Raw genomic sequence first — 10,875 nt, 5'->3', positions numbered from 1 at the left:
GACGATGACATCAAAGTTGGTCCAGATGTTTTCCAAGGACACCAAAATCAAGGTTCTGGAGTTGCCCTCTCAGAGCCCGTATATCAATCCTATGGAGCAGTGGTTCCCAAACTTTTCACAGTGACGTACCCCTACTTCTGCACGCTTAAAAAACAAACGTTTTGTAATCTTCATTAACTTGAAATATTGAACATGATGAATGTGTTAATGTTATCGTAACTAAGTAATTCTGGTTCAAAAATGTGTATTTTGCATGGTTGGATTTTTATAAAACTTTTACATGAGCACTGATAAATAAGTATTCATCCTACAAATCTTTTATTCCAGCCGGGTGTTGGGATCGTTCCATTTGAGTGGGTTGGACTTGAGCTTCACTTTTGTCCGCTTGAAATCGCTACGTTTTAAGTCTGCATATTAATTTGATACCAGGTTGAAAGGGAAAGTTTAACAAACATGATAATCAACAGTATCCAAAGTACAAAAATACATACAACCAGAAATAAAGCCTCATTTTTGGGGAAACCCCCACTCTCATCCTGACACGCACAAACATTGACAGGTTTCACAGTGCTGCGATTGAAACGCCAATATAAATGAAATCTTCAAGGTTAAGTAATGCACAACATAATCAGCAAACTTACTTCTTTATTTAACTCACACACCCACTACCCAACTTTATGCCGTGTCTCCTTCCTTCTTTCTGCTCTGACTGTACGTGCTGCGCTGTGAGGCATTGAGGCGCACTCGTAATTGTGATGTTTGGCGCTAATTTTTTGGGGGGGTTTTTCAGTACCAACTATGACAATTGGTGTACCCCTGGGGGTACGTGTACCATACTTTGGGAACCTAGGCTATGGAGAATCTGTGGATAATCTTGAAAAAGTTTCCATGGAAGAATGGGCTAACATCCATCAGGAGATATGTGCCAATTTGGTTAAAAACTACCAGAAGAGATTATTTTCATTTTTGAATCAGAAAGCTGTACCATTGACTATTAATGATCAGAGGGCTAATCATTTTTGCCATTTTTTCCCCAAAACTTTTTCTTGTTTCAGTTCAGAACATCAATAAGGCTTTATACAGATGTTGTCTTTGTTCTTCTTGACACACACAAAAGATAAAACACTTGTAAAACAGCACTTTTATCTGATTTAATGAAAGGGCTAATTATTTTGACCTAAAGCGAAATTAAAAGAAAATGAGGACTTTGACAACAAAGTAAAGGAGCTTTTCCTGGAGGATAGGCACATGGATTTCATATGTAAGGTAAGACCACAAAAGGTTTTTATTTTAGAAAAAAAATGGCATTAAAAACGGCATTAGGTAGTATTTGATACAAATTTTACGTGAATTTCAAGTAAAAAAAAAAAAACAACCTCCAAAGTAGTGAGGAACTGACCAGGCATTATCACACCGGACGACACTGTTCATGTAAAAACGATTGCAATTTCATGTAGCTACTTACTCAGTGGTGCGTGCCAATGTTACAAAAGTGCGCCACCTACTGCCGAAACCCGGGATCGAACCAGGGACCTTTAGATCTTCAGTCTAACGCTCTCCCAACTGAGCTATTTCGGCTTAGCTACCATGTGTTTATGATATCATCCGCGTGAAATACATTACATAGACCACCTTGTCTGCAATAACCAAGCAGGGGGACAATCTTATTTACGCATCGGTAAGGAAACATCAAAGAACAAAAAATGTAATGACAAACTGCAGCCGCCAATCATTTCATTTGTTCCGCTGCAGAGCCAAAGCATGACGTCATCACGTTTGAATGAATGAAGCGTCATCTTTTAGCTTGCAGAGGAGCAGCGCGGCGGCCTTTCATTGCTGCTCAGCCACCCCGTTATTGAACGGTCCTGGCAGCATTTACAGTCTGAATCTCTTCAGCCATGGCGAGAAGGTTCCTCCTCGGTGCTCTCCTGTGTCTTTTGGTCGCACTGTGCTCGGCCGCCGGGCCCGGGACAGACTTGTTGGTGAACGACGAAGTCAAGAGGACAGTGGACCTGAGCACGCATCTAGCTAAGATCACTGCAGAAATCACATTGACTAACCACGGACGCTATGGCGTTCAAAGCTTCATATTAGCCGTGGAACCGGACCTTGTACCACATCTGGCATACGTTGGAGCATCGGTGAGTTTTAAACGAGTGACTCCGTACATTGGGCATGACCACGACGTTTTGCTAGCGCGCTAGCTTGTGAGCTAATTCAAAGCAGAAGTCACTGGGCTATTGCGTAGCCAAGTCTTTTGTCAAACGTGTGTATCTTCGTGTCATGCTTCAGAACTATGGAATAATGAGTTGACTTTATGCGTTAAAGCACACCTATTAGCAAGGAGATGCTAACGTTAGCTGTCCGACAGGTTATGACGAAATCAACTCGTGCATTGTCAACAACGGATTTATTTTTATCCGGTCAGACTGGTTTTAAACAACAAATATTTGTTTGGAACTGTTTGAACTGTTTTTTTTTAATCACTTGGAATGCAATTTGCAGAAAGTTGACTTCCGCAGCCGTGCACATTTTTTCTGTAAATGAATGACACGTATGCGATGGGAAGATTACTTCCGGGTGCGCCTGCCCAGAGCTCCCGCCCACTTCCTATCTATCAACATGCTTTAATGCTTTGAAGGCTTTATGGACGAATGTACTTAGAAGTGTGTGTCCTGCATTTGGTGTGGAAGAAGCTTTATCCATTCATCCCAAATTTCTGGAGACACACTACTAAATCTTGCAGAAAGGTGGAAGTTTTGACAGCTGCAAAGCCAGGATGGATTGTATATTGTGTCCCATATACAGTTTTTATAGTTGTGTCCAATTACCTTTGTCCATGTATTGTACATGAGGTTTCTTGAAAAGTGAATATTCCAGTTACTGTAAATCTAGCAGCTGAATGTGCTCATTTCAAAGTTCTAAATGTATATATTTCTGCAGGCAAATGATGATGAAGAGGAGGATAGCTCACTTAAAATCCAGGAGACCAAAAATAATGGGTTAAGGTATAACTCCATTCTCAATGCCAATGTTTAAATGTTTGTTTTCAGATTGAGCAGATCGTCATTGTTGATAGTCATGTCTGCTCACTTGCAGCGGGGAGCTTTTCCAAGTAACTCTGCCATCCACCTTGCCTGTGGGCGATCAGATGAAAGTGAAGGTGGAGATGACGTTCAGCCACGTGCTCAAGCCCTTCCCCTCGCAGATCACTCAGGCCGAGCGCCAGCTGGTTGTCTTCCAAGGCAACCACTACTTTTACTCGCCTTACCCCACCCGCAGTCAGACCACACGTGTCCGCCTGGCGTCCAAAACAGTAGAGAGCTACACCAAGTTGGGTAACCCCAGCAAGACGGATGAGATCATAGAGTATGGTCCGTTCAATGATGTGGACCCATTTAGCGAGGTAATGACTGACCTTCAGTTCTGGCCTGTAGGTGGGGCTGCTAGAAAGTGGCACAACGTTCTTACTGTGTATGTCATCTCATGCCCAGGACACTATGAAGATCCACTTTGAGAACAACACCCCCTTCCTCACCGTCAGTAGCATCACTCGCACCATCGAGGTCTCTCACTGGGGCAACATCGCTGTGGAGGAGACCGTTGATCTGCGGCACACCGGAGCTGTACTAAAGGGCCCGTTTTCACGCTATGATTACCAGCGTCAGTCAGACAGCGGGATCTCATCTGTTAAGTCCTTCAAGGTGTGTTATTATCATGTTAAGTCAGGCGTGTCCAAAGTGCGGACTGGGGGCCATTTTCGGCCCACAGCTAGTTTTTTTTTATTGGCCCTTGCCAAAAATAAAATATAAAAATTTAATTTAATTAATTTTTCTTTGACACTTCTTCAGATAGCAGAAATTGTTGATCTACATTTGAACTAAGGACGTAACGATATGAACATTTCATAACATGATTATTGACCAAAATGCGCCCTCTTCCGAGTGCTTGCCGCTTACAGGGATCGGAAGAACACATGATTGCGCAAGGCGCTGTGAGCTTTTGTTTACACCACAGTTGGTGCTTTGAGAGAGAGAGAGACACAATGTATCTAATGGCTGCTTCTCCAGGAAATGAGCAGCGAGTTAGTGCGTTTATCAAAGTATGGTTATCAATCACGGTTTTACGGTAATTTGAAATGGTAATACTAACCGTCAGAAGCTTTACCACGGTTAATCATTAATACCAGTAATTGTTACACCCCGAGTTTTTAACACCTTTAATGTGCAAGATGTATCAAAGTGGCCTCTGCAGCCTTCAGTTTTTCTGTAAGTGGCCCTCACTGGAAAAAGTTTAAGTACTAAATTACTTAATAATTACTGTTCTTTTACATATTAACTTTTTTTTTTGGATGACTGTGATAATGGTGATTCTTCCCAACAGACTATTCTTCCCGCTTCGGCACAAGATGTGTACTACAGGGATGAGATTGGGAACATCTCCACCTCCCACCTGCAGGTTCTGGATGACTCAGTGGAGGTGGAGGTCAGGCCTCGCTTCCCTTTGTTTGGTGGCTGGAAGACCCACTACATCATCGGGTACAACTTACCCAGCTATGAGTATCTCTACACTCTTGGTGAGTAGTGTTAACATGATGCATGTTTGACTTGTAAGCAGATGGCAGTTTCTGTGTCGGAAAAATCAGACTGGCCCATGTGCGCTTGAGAGTATGTTTGTGGTGCACTGCACACCCTTTAATCAAGAGGATGATGCCTGCGAAGACTGTGCTGGAGACGAGTGGCAATTTAAGTGAACATTTTGCATATTAGACATCAGTGGTATATCGCACTTCATTTCCGGCTGGGCACTGTGCATCTCCAGGGTGGTGCCAGTCGGATGTTAAAAATCTCTGGTTGGAGGAACTATCGCAATAAGTAAATACGTCGGCTTTGCGCCGCAAACGTGCTTGTGCATGAGCAAGAATGTGTACGTGGGCTTTTGACTTTGTGTATGTCAAGCTGTTGCGGTTATTTTGATTATTCAAGGCCTTGCGTTTATCTTTCATTAACTGGAAAGAGAACACTTGCAGTTTGGGTGTCTGTGTGTACCGAGTGTGCTTGATCACACGCTCACACTAGTCAAAGGATCGACATTTAAGGTGTCAAATGAGCACATGCGCGGTAAGAATACTTCCAGGTTGGTCTAATAATCATTTGGGCAGTGCCTGTGAACATTGTTTTATGCATGTACCATCCAGTGTATATCGAACAGAATTTTACTTTTTAGCAGAAGCTACACATCAGTTCAATAGACTTGAATTACAGTTCTGTCAAGGTGTGAATCAGTGCTCTTCTCCTTTTACGTAACCACTTTTTTGGCATGTTTTTAGATTGTATTTTTCATTTTTTTTCAGGAAATATACAGGAGTAGATCCATCCAGTGTTGCCGCAGTTACGTTTGAACAAGTAATCTGATTTACTCATTACTTAGTTACGCTGCTGATTACTTTATTTTAAAAGTAACGGAGTTAGATTACAAGGTACTCTACTAGTTACATTACATAACACCCCCACCGCCTCAATGTAAAACTGACAACCGGTTCTGCCAATACTGATTTTTTTGCAGTGCATTTTTAACAGTAATGTATTTCCTGACATTGAACATAAATTTCCTGAAAGAAAGTTAAAAAAAATGTAATGACAGTCTCTGCTGACTTCACTTATCGGTGGGGGACCTCCTGCATTAGTCGTCGCGCTCTGGTTCACACCACCTGTCTAGGTTATGTTGTTTGTGAAAACATAAAGGGCAACAACTTTGTTGATAGTGAGCTTCTTTACTGTCAACATGTTGGATATCAGCTAACAATATACAGCCAGTCATTTTCATTCCTGTCTCGCATGACTGAGTCACACATGTACCTGATCCTTGACTACCATCTAGTGGCTCAGTTGTGAATAACACCTATGTAAGGTTGACTGAGCCGCTCTGCAACGCCAAATGTTTCTTCAAATTTGACGTAGTGTTTTTGAAGTTCAATAAGACTTTGTCACCAGCACAGATTGTACAACGAACCATAATACTGTTATATTTAGCTGACAAAAACTCAAAACAATGGCTTTATTGCCAGCGACAAAACACCTACAGTATCTCTCCCATCCCTCCATTGTGTTGCCTACATGTGAGTTGCCGCATGTATGACGTCATTCCCCGAGACGACAAGAACCAAATACAGTACAGTCGTCCAACATTGCGGTTGGAATTTTTATCACATTTTTCAAAAATATAATAATAAATTACTTTGGTATGTTTTATGCCTAAATTAAATACTTTCAAGGATTTAAAATGGCTAAATTAACTAAAATGCAAATATATATTGAAGATGATTCAAATTGTGAATGTAGTATTCTACATTGGCCACTAGGTGTCAGTAATCTTCCAACAGGTGTTTATTGCAGGTTTAAATGATGTCACAACAGGCACAATAATAAATAAAAATAAAATGGGCTACTGTTGCGGCCATAACCACAACAAGCTAAAACCTGTGAAACTGAATCCCAGACGTCACTTCCTGTCTGCCACCCATTCTGCTTCTCTACAAACACTAACACATTTATTACTGCGACACCACACAAGCACAAGTTTTGTCTTAAATGGCTTATTTTCTCTGATTTTTTTGTATACTATATTGGGTTATACAAACGTACAGGTGGCTGTATGGGTGTTATTACATGTCTAGAAGGCTCTAATATTGTTAATTGACATATTTAGAAGATCATTAACAGGCCATAACTGTAAACACATTCCATTTATAAAGAAGGAATCCTGCTTCAGGGAAGACAATCAGGTGTGGAACCAATTAACCGCGATAAACGAGGGATTACCGTACATCATTTTACTAAGGAAAATGACAACAAATAGTAATGCACAGTGTCTTGGATAAGGAACTTTAATGTGATTACTGGTTTGGAAATAGTAACACATTAGATTACTTGTTGAAAAAAGTGTCCGTTTTGGAGTAACGCTCTCGCCGATCACTGATAAACTGTTAGTTTTAGGCGCATTTGTTGTCTTATTTAGCTTTTTCTTATGTTTGAGTGCTTGTGATTTGCATGACCACAGCCGTAGGTGGAGCTTAAGCTATAAAAGTCCTTTTAATTGTGTGTTCCTAAATAATTGCATCTTTTAGGGGACCAGTATGCACTGAAGATGAGACTGGTTGACCATGTGTATGACGACCAGGTGATTGACTCCATGACTGTGAAAATCATCCTGCCCGAGGGAGCCAAGTGAGTGTTAAACACAGGGTGCCACAGTTTGTGTCTCAGATTTTTCCCAGAGTTTTATTTGCTAATGTTTGTTATTTTCCTCTCTGCTTCCTTCAGAAACATCCAAATGGATACACCGTATAAAATTGATCGCATGCCGAACCAACTGCACTACACATACCTTGATACCTTTGGGCGACCGGTGCTGGTGGCCACCAAGAACAACCTGGTGGAGCAGCACATTCAGGATGTGGTGGTAAGACTTTCCCTCTTTTTCAAGCCACCTGGGCTCTAATGGAACTGTGCAGAGATCCTGAAATAAAATAGCAGTTTTTACAGTTAAAAGTTGGTTTTAAGACATCAAAGACCGCATCTGAGAACAAAACGGCGAAACCACTCCCAAATTATCATCTTTTGTCACTTGCAGGTTCATTACAACTTCAATAAGATCCTGATGCTGCAGGAGCCGCTCTTGGTTGTCGGCGCCTTCTACATTCTCTTCTTCACTGTCATCATCTATGTTCGCCTGGATTTTGCCATCACAAAGGTTCTTTTTATTCACTTAAAAAATATCCCCCAAACTGCTGTAAAATTACATATGAATTGTCCCCCCCAATAAAATGACTTCAGGCCAAAATATATGTATCAAATGTTAGATTTTTTGTTTTTGAACACTTAAAGGCCATTAAAAAAGGTATTAAGATTGTTATCAAGTGTTATTAAGCCCTGAGATGGGTCAGTGGTAGGCAGCAATGTTGAATTTTTTTTTTTAAGCATTTTTTCCTACAGTGTCAGATTTTTCAAAGTCACCTTCCCAACAACTAAAGTAAATATTAAGCAGTTTTCTATTTAAAATGAGTCAGTTTAAAACAAAACAAAACAAAAACAACTTAAAATAACATGCAAACACTTGTTTTTTAAACTTACACACCATAATACAACATCAATTCCAACACACTTATCACTTGAGCAGCAAGGCACCCTGGCAGAAAATGATAAAAGCTAGGAAAATTTGATGCACAATTTGATGCGGAAAACGAGCATTTTTTTATATTCATATACTGTATGATATGAATATAAAAAATTGAAAGCCAGTAGTCTGAATTGAAATAGCGTTGCCGTTTTTGTCTAATTTAAGGAACAGAGATGACAGAAAAACTGAAATGTTCAGGGGATTTCAGAAGAGTTGTTGAGCTTGGTCATTCATTGATAAATGATCTTTCTTCTTCCCTCAGGACCCTGCTGCTGAAGTGCGAATGAAGGTGGCTTCCATCACAGAGCAGGTGCTAACCTTGGTCAACAAGCGTCTGGGTCTTTACCGACACATGGACGAGGTGGTCAACCGCTACAAGCAATCTCGTGACACCGGAGCTCTCAACAGCGGCCGGAAGACCCTTGAGGCCGACCACCGCGCTCTAACCAATGAGATCAGCTCACTGCAGGCTCGCCTCAAGGCTGAAGGCTCCGACCTGGCAGATAAGGTGAGTGGCATTTGTATGTTTGCAAGCATGCAGTGTTTAATGAGCATCGAGTGACCACCATCATCTCCTCTGTGTGATTTTAGGTCGGGGAGGTGCAGAAGCTGGATGGCCAAGTTAAAGAGCTGGTGTCTCGTGCCAGCCAGGAGGCCGAGCGACTAGTGGCCGGCAAGGTGAAGAAGGAGGCATACATCGAGAGTGACAAGACTCTGGCCAGCAAGAGACAGGAGCTCATCAGTCGCATCGACAGTCTGCTGGATGCCCTTTAAAATGCTATAACACTCGCCACGCACCCGCGTTATCATGTGTATGTATGACAACCCCAGCAAATGTGACCAACATGCCTTTTTTTTTTTTTACATCCTGTACAGCCAGTAACGTGTCATCTTGTGGTCACAACGAGTTTATCCAAACATTTGTGCCTTGTGATACTGGATCAGAGTGCTTCTTTTCTTGGCTTTGTCACATATGCTCAGACTTTACATGACATTTTCATGTTTGTCTTTGGTTTTATTTTACAGGTTTAAGTTTCACTGTTTGCAAAATGAATAGAATAGAACTCTATTATGTCTTTTCTCACATAACACCAATTGTACGTTAAGATTTTCTGAAATGGTCGGGTGTGACAATGGTTACTTTGATAATTACCTCCATTTTGCACTTAGTATTTTTTTATTCGACCCCTGACATTAACAATTTTAAAGCTCTGATTTTGTTTTTTTTTGTCTGAAACCATGGTGTCATTTTCTCTGTTAAGTCATACTTTCTATAGTTAGTGATTTTGTAAGGTTGTTTTCACCATGAGATTCGGGAATACATGAGATTAGGTTGTGTGAGTCAAGACATAAAATGGAAAGCTGTCACATTTGAAATAAAATAAATTTGGAGTACAGAGTTGTAGTTGAACATGTTGTTACGCAAGAACGCAAATACCCTGGTTAGCCACAGGGGAGCGCCCTTGCGTTAAACACCTAAAAGGTTTTTGTCACAAAGCATTGCTCTTCTGGAGGAAAATAAACGCGCTTAAAAATGAGAAGGTCAGCAGCGGCAGGTCTCTTTATAACTACAGGGGGATTTCCAAAACATTGTAGTCTTGGAGTACAGCACCAATCAAAGCTTGCATGCATTCAGCACAGCAGCCGACCTGCAGGAGCCCATAAAGGTCAGAGTGAGGTCACAGCTTTCCCTATGAGGTCATCACGGGTCCCGGCCGGTCATTTCCTGTTCCATAATAACAGGCCCCCTTCCCCTCACAATACTAATGTTAACATTGTATGTGCATACAATAATCATTCTGAAAGTACACAGCAGGGGAAAGCAAAGACAATGTCCGTTAGCGCTGATGCTCGGTGCTGTTGAAAGGCCACACAATGGCAATTTTGTTTGTGCATGAGTGGATATTTGCAGCAGTGGGAGGTCGGTAAGACTTATTCTCACAGCAGGCGAACCGCTCCAACACGCTCACCTCAACACCCGGGACTATCCGACAAACCACTGAGCTCATGTCTACTTGGTGCACTGCGCTGATTCTATCAGGCAATGATGACTTAACTGCTGGCCACAACTTATGAGGGGGTTGCAGTGGTGATTAGAATAATGAACCCAATGTGTGGCGAAGAAAGCTAATCATCACTGAAAATACTTGTTACAATAATAAATGAGGTAAATTTATCAGCAGTCTTCTTCAGCGTCAGTACTATCACAGAGAAAAAACATCCATCAAAGACAAGGAGCCAAACATTTTAATGTGTTTATGTGCCAAACTGCACAGGATGAGTATTATTGCCGAAAACTGATGGACGTCCAAAAACAATCACTCATTTATTCATTTTCTTCTGCTTATCCTGTTCCGGGACACAAGTGAACTGGAGCCTGTCCCAGTTGACTTTGGGCGAGAAGTGACGTACGCCCTGAACTCATCACCAACCAATCACAGGCCACATATAAACAACCATTCACAGATATGGACAATTCAGCACCTATAATTAGCCGAAAATGCACGTTTTTGGACTGTGCTACAAGAACAGGGGTAGACTGGGACAAAAATTTGGTGCTGGACTTTTTGGTCCAGACTGCCCCCACGTCCCATTACAGGCCTCCTCTTGTTTAAAAAAAAAAAAAAAAAAAAAATTGTCCAGGGCTGGGATCAGAGGCTGCTGCCCTCTGCCTTGACGGGGAGCAGCGTGTACCAT

The 10,875-nt window shown here is 41.6% G+C and overlaps 1 protein-coding gene and 1 non-coding gene across 2 annotated transcripts; one reads left to right on the top strand and one right to left on the bottom strand.

Annotated features, from left to right (window-relative positions):
- Positions 1 to 1,505: 1,505 nt before the first annotated feature.
- On the bottom strand, positions 1,506 to 1,578 carry trnaf-gaa (transfer RNA phenylalanine (anticodon GAA)). Its single transcript has one exon. It is a non-coding gene; the product is annotated as a tRNA-Phe (tRNA).
- A 190-nt stretch (positions 1,579 to 1,768) lies between these two features.
- On the top strand, positions 1,769 to 9,723 carry rpn1 (ribophorin I). The gene is made up of 10 exons (XM_054785784.1): positions 1,769 to 2,141; positions 2,944 to 3,008; positions 3,100 to 3,406; positions 3,495 to 3,704; positions 4,384 to 4,576; positions 7,127 to 7,226; positions 7,323 to 7,461; positions 7,633 to 7,752; positions 8,441 to 8,686; positions 8,770 to 9,723. Exons 1-10 carry the CDS (start codon positions 1,899 to 1,901, stop codon positions 8,950 to 8,952), a joined length of 1,806 nt encoding a protein of 601 aa, XP_054641759.1. The 5' UTR covers positions 1,769 to 1,898; the 3' UTR covers positions 8,953 to 9,723.
- The last annotated feature ends 1,152 nt before the right edge of the window (positions 9,724 to 10,875 follow it).

The sequence above is a fragment of the Dunckerocampus dactyliophorus genome, chromosome 8 (genome assembly GCF_027744805.1).
Source record: "Dunckerocampus dactyliophorus isolate RoL2022-P2 chromosome 8, RoL_Ddac_1.1, whole genome shotgun sequence".
Taxonomy (NCBI): domain Eukaryota; kingdom Metazoa; phylum Chordata; class Actinopteri; order Syngnathiformes; family Syngnathidae; genus Dunckerocampus; species Dunckerocampus dactyliophorus.
Note: the sequence above shows the minus strand (reverse complement) of the source record. Positions and strands in the feature narration are given on the sequence as shown.